This window comes from Aptenodytes patagonicus, chromosome 3 (genome assembly GCF_965638725.1).
Source record: "Aptenodytes patagonicus chromosome 3, bAptPat1.pri.cur, whole genome shotgun sequence".
NCBI classification, from domain to species: Eukaryota; Metazoa; Chordata; class Aves; order Sphenisciformes; family Spheniscidae; genus Aptenodytes; species Aptenodytes patagonicus.
In genome coordinates this window covers 39,635,272-39,654,994 of record NC_134951.1, presented here as the reverse complement: position 1 = coordinate 39,654,994, position 19,723 = coordinate 39,635,272, and the positions used below count along the sequence as shown (strand labels likewise).

Genomic DNA, 19,723 nt, shown 5'->3' with positions numbered 1-19,723 from the left:
CCTCAAGTTGCGGCAGGGGAGGTTTAGATTGGACATGAGGAAAAATGTCTTTACTGAAAGAGTGGTGAAACATTGGAAGAGGCTGCCCAGGGAAGTGGTTGAGTCCCCATCCCTGGAAGTATTTAAAAGACGAGTAGATGAGGCGCTTAGGGACATGGTTTAGTGGGCATGGTGGTGTTGGGTTGACGATTGGACTTGATGATCTTAGAGGTCTTTTCCAACCTTAATGATTCTATGATTCTAAACTGATGGTCCAGCCAGACCATTTCTAATGGCCGTATCAAAATATGAAAGGCCAGGAAAAAACTGAACAATATGCTTTCATGAATCAACACTTTACAACGCCAAACCAACCCACTAAAGTTTTTAAGTAAATAAGACAAAGTACTGAGTGTCTGCTCCAAAGAAGTAAACCTGACATACAGTGCAACTAAAAAACTCCACATTATTCCTTACTCTGGTTTGCCAGGGTGCCTTATTAGGTATTAAGTTGCTATACCTGTGGCTAATAAAGGATTCTAGCATCCCATTGAAGTGTTTTGAGAAATGATGCCAAAGGTCAAGTGACTTCAACCACCCAGTAAGTTTTTTATAGCTCTAAAGCACTGGAAATTGGAAGAAAGGTCATTACCACACTTTTACAGGGGACTCCTGGGCACGCCTTCATAAATTGCTGTTCAAAGCTCCACTTACTTGTAGTTCTAAAGCGACTCATAACTCATTTGGAAGAAAAGAGAATGCCAAACAAAATAAAGCAAGTTAAAACACAGTATTGTTAGGTTTTCAAGCAGAAGAGAAGTTAAATATCCATGAGTTAGTAATTACTTTGCAGAGTTGCCTTATTCTAGGGTCCTGCCACAGATCGTCTTTATCAGACTAGAATCAGAGTTTCACAGCACTGTACAGCCTATTAAAATGGAAGGGATTTTTTTGTATTAATTTGAATTAAGCAACAAGTTGGCGATTTGACATCGTATAATATAAAGGCCTGCTCAGTAACAGCTTTAACATTTACCCAAAATTGCTATAGGAAAGTTCATAGTTTTTATGTCCTCCTAAATCATCATTAGTTATGTTTACACACCCGTTAAAAATGCTGATGTTACTGAACTCTAATATGGTATTAGAGACAAAAATGGAAAAATATCACCACATCACAGACCAGAAAACATAGGATATGCAGTCCATGGAAGGTTTTTTGCCCTCCTCAGTATTTGGAGCAAAACCTTCTTATTTCTATCAGCTCCATGGGCTATCAGAAATGTCATGTTAGAATCACAACATGGTTCTAATCAAAGCAGTCTGAATTAAAATAGTATTCCTGAAAATGCAAACTGTACCTTACAGTAAGTATAAGCACAAACTATTTCCTTCCCCTAGGAGAACAATTTCTAACAGCTAGACATATGTACATGCAAACAGGAGGGGAGTGCACAGCAAAGAGAAAATTTTAATTCTGCCTCAGTGCCTGTATTTTTGGTCTTTTTCAGAATTAGTGTACGGAAGGCCAAACACATTGTTCAAAGTTATAAATCACAATGAATGAACATGGATGCATCAGCAGGACAATCATGCTGGAGTTCAGCCTCAGGCATGTGGACATTTGCATGCCAAATTAAATATCAGAACATGGAAAAAATGTCCTCAGTAAATACACTAAGAGCATACCTAACACTATACACTCGACTGATTAACGTGAATCCACCACTGAACTTGTTCAGTAGCCAAAACTTTTGATTTCACTGAACCACAACGACTCTCAGTGTATTCTGCCACTTCACCACGTTGTATTGTCCTGGGATAAACTCCTTGTGCCTCTTCAAGAATTTGCATAAGAAACAAAAAAGTACTCGGCTGCACACTTGCCTACTCCATCAATACAGGAAAACCAGTTCAGACAGGAGAAGACAAATGGGGTTTGATGCATCTGGAAGAAATGCTGCCCCCTGCCTAACAGACAGCACAGATGAAAATGGACAGGAGAGGGCTATTTTGCTTCAGTGCCAAAAGCATTTATTCGATATATTACTTGAAAATAAGTAACTCTATAGAAAGCATGCAAGTTAATGCCAAGCTTTAAGAATATTCTTTTCTTGGTTGAATGCTTTCCTAAGAAGTGCCTTGACGGGTACTGCCTACCACAAATGCCTGTCTGGAGAAGCAGGCAGTCTCAAGTTGCCCGCTGTCTTGAGCTTCCCCTGCTCCATCCACCACGAGCTGTTTACTGGCACACGCCTGTCATCCTACCCACCCTTTCCCATCTGTGAACTCTGATCCCACAGCAGCAAAGCTGGCATGTGTAGCATGCTCCAAGAGAGCAGGCGTTTATTCTCATACACTGGGAACGGCCCCTCAAAACCTTACTGGTGGCCTTGGTCTCTCGCTTATTAAAGACTCCTAATGAGGCAGTGCTTACTGTCCCTTTCCTTTCAGTGCCTATGGAAACTGCCAAGCTCCTGTCTCATTCTTGCTTCTACCTCCCTAGAGAAAAAAAAGAAACAGCTTTAGCTCCTGCCAGCAGTGAGGATACTCCCATGGTGCATGGTAAAAGCTTACTCCAACCCATAATTTTTAGACAGGACAGATCCAAAGCCGAGTAGGCAGGGTACACTCTCACTGTGTAGAAACCCATGTCCAAATCAGCACCAGTGGGATTCAAGCTTGGGTTAATCATTTGCCATCAGAAGGACGTGCCACGAGTGGCTGGCTGAAACACTGCCTGTAGGCAGGGCAGCCAGGGCATTCGTTTGTGTTCCCTCTCATGCAGGGAATGAGACTGTCCCCAAAAACAAGAGGAGCGAGTGTGCATGAGCAACCTCACAGCTGGGACATCTCTTAGCACGCGTGCCCACTCCTGCGTGGACCTTTTCATGAAGTGTTTCACAGAAGCTGAAGAGACTTCAAGCTGAGCTGCAGATGAATAAGACATTTTGATTTTTGTTGTGTCTAGAGACGGGACTAATTGGACATGTAAACACCCTGTGTTTACAACTTTAGAGAGTGCATTTTGGGGTGGATTTTATAAAAATCCACCACAATCTTTGAGCACTTCATTTTCCAACTTGAATGTTATTTTAGGATTTGGGGGTTGTTTGCTTGTTTTAAGAAACATATTTGGGAGTTTTACACAGTACAGACAGATTATTGTGTGTTCCATTTAATATTTGGCTATATTCAATTCATTAAACCATTTTTCTCTTCTCAGTACTGAATTTATTCCAACCTAGAGGAACACAACACTCCCTTGTAGCCTGAACTGATAACAGAGGCCGCTATTATAATGATTTTTCTGTTTGCATTTTAGAGAGATTTGTTCCTCCCTATGTATGCCCACCAAAAATAAAATAAGCATGCATAAAGTCTCAGCAGTAAATTGGACTTTATGACATGATAACACCAAAGAAAGCTTCTTAGAAGTCCATTCATCTTTTGCTGCATTTCTTATAGTTATGAAACAAGACTTCTTGGTATGGGTCATAGATATCAGAACATGAAACAAGATGAAAATTAAGATAGTTCCACACAGTGAGTCAAACTTTATAAGAAGAGACTTTGGCGTAACATCCAGAACAATTTTGGCCTCAAAAAGTTAGTGTGGAGAAAATACAGGCACTACCCTGAGAACATTCATTGCTTGTTGGATTTTGGTTCCCTTTTGAAAGTGATACAGGTTCAGAAAAATACCACCTCTGCCAGACAAACACAACCACCAAATCCCTACAGCTGGGCTCACAAGCCCCACGTGCTGTGCAGGCACTGTAGCAGAGAATCTCACAAGCAATGAGGGGCAAAGGTCTAGAAGGGGGCACACAGAAGAGTACAAGGCACAAAACTTGTTCTTCTATTTACAAAAGAAAACACAAAATCTCAAATGTTTATTGCTGTATCCAAGCTCTTTAGAAAGCTCTTTAAGATACAGAATAACTCTTAGTTTGATAATTAGTATAAAAGATTCACATTAAATTCCTAAGTCAAATTCCTAATATAAAAGATCATTTTTTTTATATTGATTTTACTGAACTTTTCAGTATCACTGGTGAATCTTACTTTTTTAGCATTTTTTTGTAGTATATAAACTTCAGTTTTTATTGATGACTAATACAGCTTTATTTCCTTTGAGAAATCTTGGGTTTGTAACATTTGTCTATTCACTTTTATTTTCTACATTATTTATCAAAGTATGCTGATGACATTCAATACTATGCAAAACTTCAGACTTGTATAGCAAAAATTGCTTCTAGTTCATGCTGCATCATAAATAGGGGGTTTGCTGAACTGCCTATATTCATATTTTATAAACACAAGGAACATCTTCATGCACCTTTCACATACACCTTTGACTCAAGTCACAAAATGGCAACTTCATGTTGATGGTATTTCCCTTACTACTCCCAACTCCTTACTTAGGAAGTAACATTATTATTTTCCATTATTCTGGCTTATTTCTGTATGTTTTGATTTTCTTTTCCTTCAAGTCACTGCTCTTTTTCTATGGTATTATTATACATTTTATGCCCAACTTGAATTTACTTCCCTGTGTTTATTCCAGCTTTTCTTTATACTCTATACCAGCATTTCCTAGATCATACTCCTAGTGACAGAAACTGATGTTGTGATCTATAAAACCAGGCTCTTATAGCTTGTGATTCTTGCTAGATGGGCTAAAAGAGTGAAAGTGGCAAACAAAGTTAAACAGGGTAGTAAATGAAGGACTACATTGTGTCAATCTTTCATCTCTTCCAATTTTACTGCCTAATGTGACTGTGTCAAAGCAAAGTTAAAAAACATTAATTCAGATTTAATAATTTTCTTATGTCAGTTGAATGGCCATAGTCCTGTACCTGCTTGTTTTAGCATGCCTTTTTTCTTAGGTATCCGTGTTACATTTAAGTCCAGAGCCTCTTTGTTTAGCCATTCCATGAAATGGTACTCAACAGTGAAAAAAGTCTGCGTCCTACGAAAAGCTGTCCAGACTGGCCTGTGCTCAATCATCTTTCTAATCAACTTGGAAAAACATGTTTGAGTCTTCTTTTATTATTTCTCCAACTGAATAGAGAATTATTTCAAATTTCCTTCATTTCTATAATTAAGTAGTTCTAACAATTTGTACCTCAAACTCCTCCAACTTCTTAAGATGTATACATTCCATTATATCTCACTGGTCAGTTCAAAAGGCAATTTGCTTCAACACATATTGTGAGAATGAAATCATTTAACTATAAACGAATAACAATGACAATGGAAGCGTTACTTTCAATAAAGACAGACTTTAACACAGGTTTACAGCCTGTTCATTAAGATTAGATTTTAAGTGGCACCAGCACAAGATTTGATGTTAACTCATCATAATTTCAAAATAAACCCCACAGACCACTTCAAGTTATTAACTGGTTCCTATTGCACTAAGTACAGACACAGATGCATAATCTGAAACTCAAACCTGGTCTTGCAAATGTTTTGGAGTTCTACATTGCAATCACTTCCTCAAAGCACCACAAAGGGCCATGGAGGACTGTCACAGCTTCATTGGGAATAACTTCAGCTCATGAGAAAACTGAAATAATAGGACTGTTTGGAATATCTCAACACCCCAAATTCTAAAGACACATAATGTAATAGTATGAAAAATTATTCAGTTCAAATATTCTGGAAGCATTTTGTTGGAAAGGTAAAATTTTTTTGTTAGGGCTCTGTAAAATAATAGTTATTTAAGACAGTTCCTGTCCAATATCAGACTTAGGGCTATTTTACTTTAAATCGTCATACTGCTGAAATAATTGAAAGTTGTTGTTGTTGTTGTTCAAGGTTTTTTTTTGTTTTGGCAAATTCTTTCTATGGTAATCTGCTTTAGAATAAAATTTCTCTGAAACCCTTACATTCTGAAAAGCATTCTTAGGCATATTCACTTTTCCTTTTCCTGAAGTGCTTCTCACAAAGATAGCTCATCTAATAGTTTCTCCTAATGTCACACACTAGCAGGAAATTACACCACTTACTGGAGAATAAGCCCTATTTTGCAGCAGCAGGAGGAAATCTAAAGCACCACCAGTCCAAATAGACAAAGGTTATTATATCCAATTTTTTAGATACAGAACTGAAGAATTGAAAAAATAAGATCACGTAACTCAATCCTCAGAAACAGGTTATTTCATTGAATTTGTTGGTACCTATCCCCTGATTAATGTCAACCTTTTGTAAGACTGAAACTCCTGTGCAACTCTGAGAAACACACTGAGTCTTCTGGAAGGACTCCTGAGGACTGAGCTCTGTTCACCTGTACATTTCTTTGGTAGCTGACTCAACATCCCCTGTTCTCCAGATCCTCACAAGGTGTAGACAGATGCCCAGGGACAAAGTAGTTACCAGGCAGTAAGAAAAGAAACTGCACTACTAAGACAGAAAACCACAATTAAACCAGAATTGCTCTGCTCTTGCAAGAATGAAGAAAATATGTTCCTTTTTACATCTGTGCGACCCTCTACAAAAAACACTGTGCCATCTTGCTATTTTATAGACAGCAATGATCTTTACCAGGCCAGCTAACACCTTTCTTTAGTCACGTGCATTTCTTGTATTTTAATAACAACATACATTTTCATGGTGTATGCTGTTATGTTATTGATGTACACAAAGATCAAAATTCCTAAATGAAATTTTAAATTCCTTAAATGAAAACATTCAAATTTAGTAAGCATTTTCTATTTTTCAGTAACTTAACTATTATTTGTAGAGAATAGGTAGAAACCACCAAGACCTTCCTGTGACATACATTTTCTGTAGTTGCAAGGTCAGTGTCAGATGGTATGTGCTAATTCCCTACATTTATTTCCGTCCTATCAGAAAATAGTAACCACCATATTATTTTAACCATAATACAACCTTCCCCCCATCTAGTTCTATAGAAAGCAGGAATGGTACAACACATTGGATGTACAAGCCCTAAAAACCAGGAAATGAAAAATCAAGCCACTAGTCAGTGCACACATCCTAATCCTTTCCCAACAAGCACGTCTTCAACAACAACCTATAAATTTCCCCAGCGATCTTAATTCTGCTCTCCTCAATTTCCAATTTCTAAATATATTCTTCACCAAATTGCCTTCCCTTCTTAGAACAGTAGTATAGGTTTTGTAAAAGAGTTTGGATAAAGAAGGACAAGAAAGGTGACTTGAATAACAAGAAAGAACATTACATATTGTACTATGCCAATTCAGTGCAGACAAACTCTTGCGGTCAAGCAGTTGCTATTTATTGGACCCAAATGTACCAGAAATTAAGCAGAATAGCCTCTAATGTTAAAAAGCCCCGAGCCCACTGGCCCCCATGACCCATGCTCTGACTCCAGTGGCTGGCACTGAGGCCTCCATACACACACACATGCACACAGAATAGAAAAAGTCTCACCCAGGAAAACAGTTAGAAACGGAGTTTAATGAGAAAACAGGACACATCATGCTGATCAGGCACAGGGCATGGCCAGTCATACCAACCGGCCTGTTTATATGCAGCCAGTCCTTTTTATCCCCTTATCTCTCAATTTTCCTATATCTATTCCTCCCCAAACCCACCTTGGTCCCCACCTCTCCCCACCTTTGGTTCCTCCTCTGAACATCTCATAAGTCTTGTATGATTCCAAAATGCTCCTCCCTGCATCCCATAAGTCCCAAACTCTGGCAGGCAGCAACCCCGCCTTAGCCTTCAGAGTAGTCCAGAGTGTCCCTGACTCCTGGTGCTGGGTGTCCCTGTCCTGGCCCACAGGGCTGAGGCTGGGGACAGACCTGGCAGGAACTGAGTCAGGGGCTCCATTTCCCAGACTGGGTTATTGGGGTTCCCCTGCCTGCTGCTGTGCCTCTGGGCTCCTTTGCATGTGTACGTGTGTGTGTGTGTGTGTGTGTGTGTGTAGATAAGCTTTTTATCACACAACTTAAGATAATCTACTCCCGTTTCCCTTTTTACTCCCTCTCATCCCTCTTTGAAAACATCCTGTTTCTTTCTTTTTCCCTTTTTCTTTTTCCCTTTTTTTTTTTAAACAGGGACACAAATACTGGATTTACATTCTTTTATATTACAAGTGATTAATGTACTGATGATTTCCACACCCAATGCCTCATTATTTTGGAAGTGACATCTCAGTGGGCCCTTCTCCAAGGCTTCTCAAACTGTGCTCCAACCGTATGCCTTAAGCAAAATTTTAGTCCCCTCTCTGCTGAACGTGACAGTTTTGCAACCTTTTATACAGAACATAATCAATATGAACTGTACCTGTATTGAATTTATCCCCTCATATGTTGCTCATATATGATCTCAACTTCAGAATACCCGTTGAGATCACATATGGAACATCAGTACAAAGGGCAAAGTCATATCACGTAGAGTTTTAACTACACCACTTCATCCTGTTCTTAGTTTTATGTGTTTGAGAAATCAGAGTAAATGACTACTTAATGCAATAACATGTCCCTTTAAAACATTCTGTATTTGACACAGAACAAATCTTATTTAATAAGCTCTCCAAATGCTCCTTTCAATCTCTCATATGCAAAAACTGTTCAATATAGTTTTCTCCTATAGTTCATGAATGCAAGCCATCATTTACATTTGTACTCTTTTCCTTGAAGTGTACATCACCATGAAGTGTTTGTGACAGTTAACTTTTAAAATAACCTATGTACTTTTATTCACCTTATTTCTGTGATGAGAGACGTCACAGCAAGGATGGAATAACAATATGGAAACTAACCATCTAATCCAACTGGACACACTTTATTGAAGTCTTACTACTTCCATGTGTAAGACGAAACTAAAGCCAACTGCAATCCCCAATTTTTGGCATTTTCAGTATGCACTGTATCCAGCAAAAGAGAATTTCACTTTTCGTTTTTATTTTTACAGCACAGTGATATTAGACATATGGACTTAACTTGATAGTTTAGAGATTAAATGTTTTAACTGAATAAAAAAAGCAAGGTCTTTATTATGCCTAAAGCAATACTGTTCTTTAAAAAGTTGTAATGCTTTGTAAATATTATTCTAATCTCCTTTGCAGTATGAATATTCTTAAAAATAACTGGTATCAAAATTTTAGTACGGATGATAAAATCTTCAAGAATGGATATAAAGAGTAATGACAATATGGTTATAACACGGATTCAAGTCAACCAATTTATATGAAAGAAACTCGCCATGGATAAATTCAATGCTGAAGAGTTATATTCCAATTTATTCTGAGGTAGCAAGTGTGATAAATTAACTAATATTTCTCAAGATACAAATACTAGTTTCCTAAAAAATATGAATATCAAGTTATGAGAGCAGCCCTGCCAAGAAGGACTTGGGGGTACTGGTGGATGAAAAGCTGGACAGGAGCCAGCAATGTGCGCTCACAGCCCAGAAGGCCAACCGTATCCTGGGCTGCATCAAAAGACGCGTGGCCAGCAGGTCGAGGGAGGGGATTCTGCCCCTCGACTCTGCTCTGGTGAGACCCCACCGGGAGTACTGCGTCCAGCTCTGGAGCCCTCAGCAGAAGAAAGACACGGACCTGTTGGAGCAGGTCCAGAAGAGGGCCATGAAAATGGTCAGGGGGATGGAACACCTCTCCTGTGAAGAAAGGCTGGGAGAGTTGGGGTTGTTCAGCCTGGAGAAGAGAAGGCTTCGGGGAGACCTTATTGCAGCCTTCCAGTACTTAAAGGGGGCTTATAAGAAAGATGGAGGCAAACTCTTTAGCAGGGCCTGTTGCAACAGGACAAGGGGGAATGGCTTTAAACTAAAGCGGGGTAGATTGAGACTAGATAGACGGAAGAAATTTCTTATGCTGAGGGTGGTGAAACACTGGCCCAGGTTGCCCAGAGAGGTGGTGGATGCCCCATCCCTGGAAACCTTCAAGGTCAGGTTGGACGGGGCTCTGAGCAACCTGCTCTAGTTGAAGATGTCCCTGCTGATTGCAGGGGGGTTGGACTAGGTGACCTTTAGAGGTCCCTTCCAATCCAAACTATTCTATGATTCTACGATACTATCATGAAACAAATATTTGCTTTCAATAATGACAGAAATAAATAGCCCTTTATTAAAGCATTTTAAACTTTGTTTTCTAAGTAAGTGATATTTGGCAAGATACATCTGATATGTAAGATGGATAAATCAGGTAAGTAGCTTTCTTAGTGGAGGTCTGAGGAGATTAAAGACTCATTTTGTAGTTTCAGCAACATATTGAGCATCCCATGCTCTTCCAATAATATTTACTGATAAGCTTTTTTTCAACTCACTTTTTTCTCCAACACATATGCTTTCCTTTGTTATGCCAGTAAATTATGAGATTGCTGCACAGCTTAGAATAGTTTTCTCCTTAAGTGTTAATAATAAAACAAGACACTAAAAGACAGGCTCTTTTGGTTGAGTTTATTTCACATTTTCATAAGAATTTAAGAAAAATCATCACTTTCAACAGTCACGGTTGGCAGTACCTTATGACTTTACTAGACTTATTTTAATCAAAGAGGCTACCTAGAAAAGAAGGGAGGTCAAATACTAATTACTTAGAAGGATGATAAATATTTGGTTCTTAATGGAGACAAAATCTTGGTAGAAAAAATGAATGACCATATAATTATATTAAAATTAAAACAATTACTCTTTAAAAGAAGTTGTATCACAAAGATCAAGAAACACAGTTTTCCGACTCCTTATGCATATTTAATTCAAAATTACGTTCCCAGAACAATTAACTCTATTCCTTCCTACAAAAAGGCTAATTCCCAAGCTTTAACTACTGCCTGGATGGTTTATATTTTGTGAATTTTAGAATCCCATTTCTCTCTAGTCCTATAATTTAACTACTCTAAGAATAGAATAATTGGAAAATAGTAATCAGACGGTGATGGACACAATTAGTTGAGATGTTTCTATAAACCAGTATCACTGATGGGCATAGGAAAGAAATCAAGTTAAGGGGAAAATCTGTATGCAAGTACAGATATAAAACGTGTCAGAAACCTCAAAAGGACTTCCAAAAAAGTTAAAGCCTAATGCTCCACACAACTGATACCGATGTACATCTCAAGCTTTCAAAGCTGTTCTGTGCATACAAGCTCTACACATGCGTGAGCATCACCACAACTATACATGAACCACTTTCACAGATTGCTTTCCTAATGAGGTCTCTGAACACTATGTCTAACACCTCGTTATACTGTACCGGACCTGGGTGCTTTTTCTGTGTCTGATTCCAACATTCCTAGAATGTATTTTTAAGCAGCTTTGGGGATAAAAATATGAGAAAGGTATAAAAAGTACCTTAAAAACAGACTCTACATAAAGATTTTCCCTTTGCATCTGACAGTGCATCCTCCCTGCTTTTCAGTGAAAGTTAAATTTTCTAGATTAGCAGAAGCTATGCACAGTGCCTGATAGGTACATGGTTTCTCAGCTGTTCAGATAAAGTAACACAAAAAATAAAATAAAGATAAAGCATCCACAAAACTGAAAATTAACAAAAAAGTAAAAGAGAGCAACTTAAAAAAATATTAAAAACTCGACTTCTAATGTAGTAATAAATATTCTTTCTATTGGTAAACATATTCAGCCATGCAGAACACTTAAATACAAATAACCTCTGTACCTGAACTGTGGAACTGATTTCAGATGCAAATCCTCCTGTCAAGGGAGCCTCATGGCTAATCAGCAATCGCCCAGTCTTCACCACCGACTGAAAAGGAAAAGCAAACCCCAAAAATGTAATCAAACTACAGCTTTTGTGATTTCTCACTTGTACTACTTGTGGAATATATGAAATATGTGACATTATTAGCAGTGTTAGAATGTAGCTACTTTTCCCCTCCTGAATTTTCACTGAAAGATAAATCATCCTAAAAGTCTAAATTGAGTAATTAATAGGATGTTTTTCTATTGACTATAAAAGTGTTTATATCTTCCACTCCATTTTAAGCAAATATCAAGAATAAAAATTTATTCCATTGCATATGAATTCACCCTATCAATGCAAACTGTAACATTTGTGAAGGAGAATAAGGATTTTAACAAGAAGTCAGTAAAAACTTGGATCCTGAAAATACTAAGAGACACACATGTAAAGAAATCCTTCACTGATACATATCTTTGCACAACCAGATCCTAGGTTAAGTCATGAATCATAGCTATTCAGAAAGTAAAACTATTAAATAAAAATTTTAGCAAGAAAACAATCATGTGGATTAATGCTGCTTATTTAAGTTTTACACAGCAATTAGAAGCAACATTTTCTAATTTTAAATCTCAGTGTGCAGTTTTTATGTATATGATCTACTTTATAAATAATTACATAGCACAATATATACAGAAGGTGATGTAAGCATCTTTTAATCAAAAAACCAAACTTGGTTCATTGTGAAACATAACAGTGAAAGCAAAATTTTTTTAATCTGATGGGAGTATAAAGCTTCACCACGCCCAAATATCTTGAAGTTTATTGCAACTACATGCTAAATTGCCTAGAATCAACAATATCAGATACCTTTGGTCAGAAACATGGCAGCAAAGACTCACTTTTCATAATACACATTTTATAATTTCATAAGGTGCATAAAAAAGTTTCATGAATTTCTAGAGATGCACATCAGGAAAAAAAAATTTGATTAATGTGTATATTAATCTTTCAAGAACAGTTACAGTCTGATTTTTAACATAACTACATAGTGTACTGCTGGTGTACCATTAGTCATCAAGTGGCAAAGCCCAAGACAGGGCTAGCTATCAGCTCAGACTTTCTTAATGCCGTGATCTTCAATTTAATGTCTACACCAGCACATTCTCCAGTCAGGCAGCTCCGTGTTGTCTACATAACAGAATACATATAGGCAATGCCTTAATTATACAGTTTTCCTTCTGATTCAAGTACTTTTCTAATTCTTTTGCTTTTCTAGCAATGACTCAATCAATGGCTCTAAGTAGCTCATCCACAGATGTGCTGGCAAGTCACAGGCTTATAAACAAGATGATCCATATACTGTACTATGAAGTGGTTTGACAACATTCAGAGCTAAACAAGACAGGAAAAGCCATTTCAACAGTTGGAAAGTGATCCACAGTTACGTAGGCTGATTTCTTGAATTTCTTTTGCCAGCAATGGAAACTCGTATCTGAAAAGCAGAGGCATTAACTGCAGTATAAATCTGTTCCTTACATTAAAACGACAGTTCAACGAACAAAATGCACACTCCAGTTTTAAGTTGGTATGATAAAACTGATACAATCAGTTTTAAATTGCTATGGTAAACCTGATACAATTGATCAATTTAAAAGGTTTTTTTCAGAATCCTCTTACTTTTATTTTAAACAAAGATTCTTTTGCATATATTTGTTCCGAGAGGTTCACACTTCAAAACATTACAAGTTATCATTAAGGTTCCAGATTTGGTTTCTCAGAATTTAATAGTATGAAACAGACACTGTTAGAATGCATGTAGGAAAATCCACATGGGATCAGACCAGTAATCCAGCAGTCCAGTATCCTGTCTCCACAATGGAGATAATTTGCTGTTTAGGAAAGAGTAAGCTTAGGGTCTTTAATGTGTTCCTTCACTATTTCTCAGCCTCTGACTATTTTCACATCACACGTTTCCTGAGTCCAATATGGTTTCTTGCTCTGAGTAACTGATAACTTTTCTTGCTTGAATTTATCTGTTCTCAAATTGAACCCATGTAAACAATAAAGAAAAAGGAAAAAAAAGGAAAAAAATCTCATTTTGGAAACCTGCTTCTCCTATACGAGAAATCCTTATTTTTACATATGATTCCCAAGGGCTTCAAGGATTCTTTGCCTGTAGGAGCTTGTTAAGAGCGAGCAAGCAGCTGTGATCACCAAGCATTGCATACAAGCATCTCAGCCCTGCTAAAAAGCACTATATATCTCTCCTGTTGGGAAACCATGCTAGCATAGCTTTGGTGCTCTTAGTACCCATCCTAGCTTGTTCAGGGTCAGCGTGGATACCTGCACCACATTGTGCCATGTAGAAATACCTTAAAAATTCTCCTAATGGTTAAACCAGAATCAAAATGAGCAGAAATTAACCACTATACTGCACTGCAAATAGAGTCCTGGACTTTAAGGAAGGATGTGAATATTGCGATTCCTGAATATTACAGGCTCCCCTGCATCAATTTCTACTTCACATTTAACACTTGTTCCTAAGCTACAGTGAGTCTTTCAGAAAGATATGCAATCTTAATTATGGTATTTCCAGTGTTTGCAAATGCATCACAGCTATTGGTAAGTTGTTCCAGAGTTTAACTGCCTTCCCTGTTAAAATTTTGCACCGTATTTCCAAACTAATTTGGCTGACTTCAACTTCAAGCTGCTGGTTCTTATTTTACTTCTGTTTGCTAGATGGAGAAGCTATCTATTATCACATTTCTGCTCCCCACATGAATACGTTAAGATTGTGATCAAATGATCTCTTAACCACACTTTTGCTAAACTAAGCAAACTGAGCTCTGAATCTTTCACCATGAAGCACACTTCCAATTCCTTCATCATTCTTACAACCCTACCCTGAATCGTCTCCAGTTTTCAATATCCTTCTTGAAGAACACCCATCTGAAACCAGCATTCCAGCCTTTTTCCAGAACAATGCCAAACACAGAGATAACATACCCTCGATACTGCAGCACTTGGATGTATGAGGCCTTTTGGCCAAAGCATAACAACATGAGTCCAGTTTCAACTGATGACTGCGATTCCCTGTTCTTGGGAAAGAGGGTTTTGTCATTAAAGGATAACTGCTTCTTGGAATAAAGATGGAAATATAGTGTGCATTTATTATTTCAAGATACAAAATTTTATTTGGATATGCTGAAAAATATATTATGTGCCTGAACCCAGCTCAGTTAATGAATCTATCTTCTCTTTATCAGTGACTAAGTGTCTATTTTACCATTTCTCCAGCTGTTTGTTACCTCTAACTTATCAGTAACGGATTTAAATGTTTTCCATATCTGTGATAGAAATATTAAAAAACAGGTTAAAAGTCAGACTCTGCAGAACGTCAGTGACTTTACTATTTCCATGCCTTTACATGACATACAGTTAAAGTCAACACAGCACTAATACCTCACTTCTCAACTATGTTAATTTGTTTTTTCAGCACCTAATTATGAATTGTTGATCATATATTTCTAAGTTATTTCTCCCTACTTGCTTCTTCCTTGCTAATTTTTTATAGTTTTATAGATTATTCCTTCTAACTGATTTGGGACACAGTTTTTGGGGGTTTTTTGTTTGTTTGTTTGGGGTTTTTTTGTGGAAAAAACACTCCATAAGGTATCAGATTAATAAATTATTGGTAGAAAGATACTTTGGTTCATCAAACATATTGGGTCTCTGTATGCCCTCTTCATTTTAACTATTATATTGTTTTCTCTATCTTACAGATGACAGTACTATACAGTAACAACAGCAGCCAATAGCACTGGATGTGATTTTGTTAAACAAATTTTTTAAATATGCATTACCATGTAAAAATGTTTCAGACTATATAGCTGAGAAGAAAGCCATAGCCCATGATGAAAAAGTCCAACCTTCTCCTACATTGGTAGTGTTCTAGAATGGCTAACTTACTTAATTTCTGTGTCTTCATATGAAAATTTAATGTTATTTCCTGGAAGTAAAATGGTTAATCAGATAAAAGGGAAAATTTCAAAAGTAACTGCTCTACGATCAATAGGGCACAGTGGACATTGTTAATGATTATTTTCAGATATCAATGCTGTTCTATAAAACATGAACTTCATTTTTAAAATCTACTATAAAACATTAGTCCCTGTCAAAACAAATGAGGAAAGCATTCAACCTCCAGGATAACCAAAGCCCAACATTCAGAAGAGCATTTACAATCCAAATAAATACAGCACGGTAACACCCAGTAATGGGGTCCTCACCCTTCAAACTTAATGGGAAATACCACTGGCATAAAACTGGAGAAGACAGTGGTTAAATCAGCACAGTGTAACAAATTGGCCAGCATAGAATCCTACCATTTTATCACCTTTTAAAAAGGTGGATAGTTGGAGTGTTTGGTTTTTGGTTTTTTTTTTTCTTCATTTGAATTAGCTAGAGAAAAGGATGGCCTTTCAAGGAACAATGTATTTTGTCCCCTCAACCAGAGACTTGTTGCATTTCTATAAGGGCTTGATTCTCCTCCATTTCCCCAACAACCCTGCTCTATCTTCCAAAACCCCAGTCTTTACACTTCTTCTCACCTCAGTAAGAGATTAAAATTTTGAAATGCATGCACATTCTGCAGCTCATGTAGAGTACTTTTAAAAATGCATCTTCAAAAAATATGGTGTGGCTTAGGAGATTGGCACTGATAAAAATGTTCCTTCTTTACATCCACAACCAGAAGGTGTTGTTTGCTGATCTTTAAAGTCCAGAGAGGCTTCTGAGGGTGCTAAGAGATTCTGTAGGTATCTCCTATCTCAAATTAAATGAAAACTTTTTTTTGCCATCTTTAGTAACAGACCATAGAGGAAAGTCAGAAGCAACATCCAAGCTTTTAGAGAGCATAGCTCCTCTTTGTGTCATGGTCACTCTGCACTTTCACAGCCGAGTTCAGCTGATGCAACCCTGGTTGCTCCTGAAAGGGAGAGGTCCTGTTCTACCAAGAACCTCCTGTTTCCAGCCCACCCCTAGCATCTCCTCAAGCACTGAAGGGGCCACAGGGTAAGCCAGCTGAAGGAGATAATCCCATTTATCCTGCAGCAGTGTACAGTTAGCATAAAGCAGCAAACACCACCCCAGAGACAGATTCAGAGTTCAGAGGCATATCAGGATTCACTCACAGAAAGCCTCAGCAGTGCTCCCTCCCTCCAGAGGGCAGCTGAGACCCAGGTCATGGCACACCACTGTCACCTGTGCTTTATCCAGTCATTAGAGAAAAGACTCCAGGGCTTTCAACTACTAAATTAACCCTAAAACAAAACCATAAACCAATATTGACTATACTTTCCCACCTCAATTTCATTGTCAGGACTGTTTTACATCGGTGTCATCCACAAGGATGACAATTGACGTTGCGTCAGAGCAAAAGGCTAGCGGCATGATCCCCCTGATAATGAAAAGTAAAAAAAACCTTAACGCCTTTGCAAGACTAATGCTTTCAGATTGCACTCTGAAGGTTTTCTGAACTGCAGCCCAGTGTTTTCGCAGTGAAGCAGCTAAGCAAATTATTTTCAATCTCCCTGACCACACTCTTTATCCAAGATCCATAATCACTTTTCTGTTCAACTCTCAATTCATCATGTTGGCTGCTTTCTCCCCTCCTACAGGCACTGATGACAGAAGAAAACAACACAAGTCTGGCGCTTCCAAGCAATTTGAAATCTAAGTGCTGACACTACCAATAACGTACTATGCCCTTACTTAGGAGAAAGCAGTCTTAAACCAAAATGAGTTTGATGGTCAACTGCATTTTACCCTATTACTCTACACACATAGCAACAGCATTACTTCCAGTGTAACCAGCTGCTTCACTAACACAACTGCGTTTAAAGAAATGATCAAAGTCAGAATTAGATTATAAATGGCTGTTATTCTGTCACAATGGCAAGTTGCCTATTTTCTTTAAAAAGAAAATCTTGTTCTCAGAATAGAAAGATTCTCCATCTCTTACAGAAAATGAATTATTTCGATGTTCACTTTCACATTTAAAGTTTTGCATACTTTTGATCGTGTTCTTTAGAGACTATAAAAAATTCCTGCATAATTGAAAAAAATAACTTTCCAAAATAATTTTAAAGCTGGCAAAAGTACTGAAATTGTATTTGTATTATATCTCATTTAACACTAAGCATGTATGCAAACAATTATAAAATTGTATAAAAATGAACATTAATAGATACATGCCTTTACTGAAAACCAATCAGAATATGGAAGCTTTAAAAAAAAAAAAACAACAACTTGGTAAAGTTTCAATAAATGCCTTGAAAAACATTTTTTCTTTTTCATTTTTAGATCAGCTTTAACGAATTTGTGCTTGGAAATTGTAAAACCTGAGGGAGGCTACTTTCCCCAACCCATTAGTTCTACTTCCTTTTTAACGTTTCAATAACAAATGAAATTGCATAGCAGCATTCTTGGTACTGAATATCATAAGCATAGGGATAGAAATAAGATCCCAGATTTTTATTCAGCATTTCCCACAGAGAAATGTATAACATAACCTGCCAGATGAATCACTGAGGATTAAATTTACTAAGCATGTGCAGATCCATAGCATGACACATTAGGTCCCATGTACCCCAGATACAATGAACTGTTTGTGCATGTGATATACTGACAATCTTAACAAATGCAGTCACTATGTCCCCAATTTCCAGACATCCCAGAGCCATGTTGGAGTTGTGGAATCTGTGGAAAACCAAATAGATCCTCAAGCACCTTTTTTTTTTTTTTACCAGGGTGCAAAGAGAAGGAATAGAAGGGAAGAGGAATAGGATGTGTCCTAAGAGCCTGGAGATGCAAAAGCCCTATAACGGCCTAATGATCGTGACCTAGTTTGCAAATTATAACTAATCAGTTGCACAGAAGAACTACCTTCCCCTAGAAGTAGTAAAAGCTAGGAATAGTATACACTCTTTAAAGCTCCAACACAGCAGAAAAAATAATTCATAACATCAAAGAAAAAATACTAAATAATTAACCTGAATTAAAAGAAAATAAAATAACACCATTTGGTGTGGTTTTCAACAGTACTAAATTCCCAGAGAAGGAAAATGAGAGAGAGCCTTCAAATCCACTATATCATGTCTACGCTACAATTGCAAGTTAACTGAAACTCATTTATCAGTAAAATCAAGATGCAAAGACAAATAAATGACATGACAAACCATTATTTCATCACACACAGCTCAACAGCCCAAAGTATGAATAAGATTTCTCAATTACTGGTAATGAGACAGTCAGCCTGTTAAGATTCATAAGGCTAGTGTAAGTATAATAAACATATCGGAGTATTGCAATAATATCACAGAGAATCCTAGCTGAACGCTGGCAACAATGTACATAGATCAAAGATAAAACTACTTAGAAAGGAAAAAACATCATTCTTATTCCATCATTTAGGAAGGCCATTGGAGAAAAATCTTAAACAAAACTTTTCAAACAATAAAATGAAGAAACATAGGCAGTTCTGTAATAGACGAGTATGCTGATTAACAGCAGGGAATGAAAAAGAAAATTCACTTTCTTTTTAACTTGACACAAATAGCTAAAATGTTGCCAATCATTTTAACTGATCCACATTAGCAGAGCACAAATCTTTGTCTTGCCGCTAGTAGTTAACCAAAACAGAGGTTTTTAATGCATTACTGCCTGCTCGTTCAGCTGATGCAGCCGAGGTTTGTGCCGTCTGACCTACAAGCCTGGAATTCATTGACTGCAGATGCATGGCCCAAGGCTGCTGCGACAGGCTGTGGCCCGGACAGAGCTTCCCCAAAGCAAAAGGATCTGCGATAAGTAATTTACATGGTGAGGACGAGAAGATCCATTAGGGCTCCCAGACTGCAAAGAGCACAAAGATGAACAGCCATGGATTCTGGTTTCTCACAAAGAGAACCAAAACATGGTCCTTGGAAGGAGACAACAGTAACAGGGACTAGTCAAAGAACAGAGAACAGCCCTCCACTAGTGTTCAATACAGCATGAGACCTTAGCACATTAGGGCGAAGAGGCTGT

The 19,723-nt window shown here is 37.6% G+C and overlaps 1 protein-coding gene across 2 annotated transcripts in view; it reads right to left on the bottom strand.

Moving 5' to 3' along the window:
* The window catches only part of BCKDHB (branched chain keto acid dehydrogenase E1 subunit beta), a 134,779-nt gene that overhangs the window by 43,854 nt on the left and 71,202 nt on the right, over positions 1–19,723 (bottom strand). For both annotated transcript variants that reach the window (XM_076333130.1, XM_076333131.1), the window contains one exon: positions 11,615–11,701. In XM_076333130.1, coding sequence (XP_076189245.1) covers positions 11,615–11,701 — 87 coding nt within the window. The remainder of the gene's footprint in view (positions 1–11,614; positions 11,702–19,723) is intronic.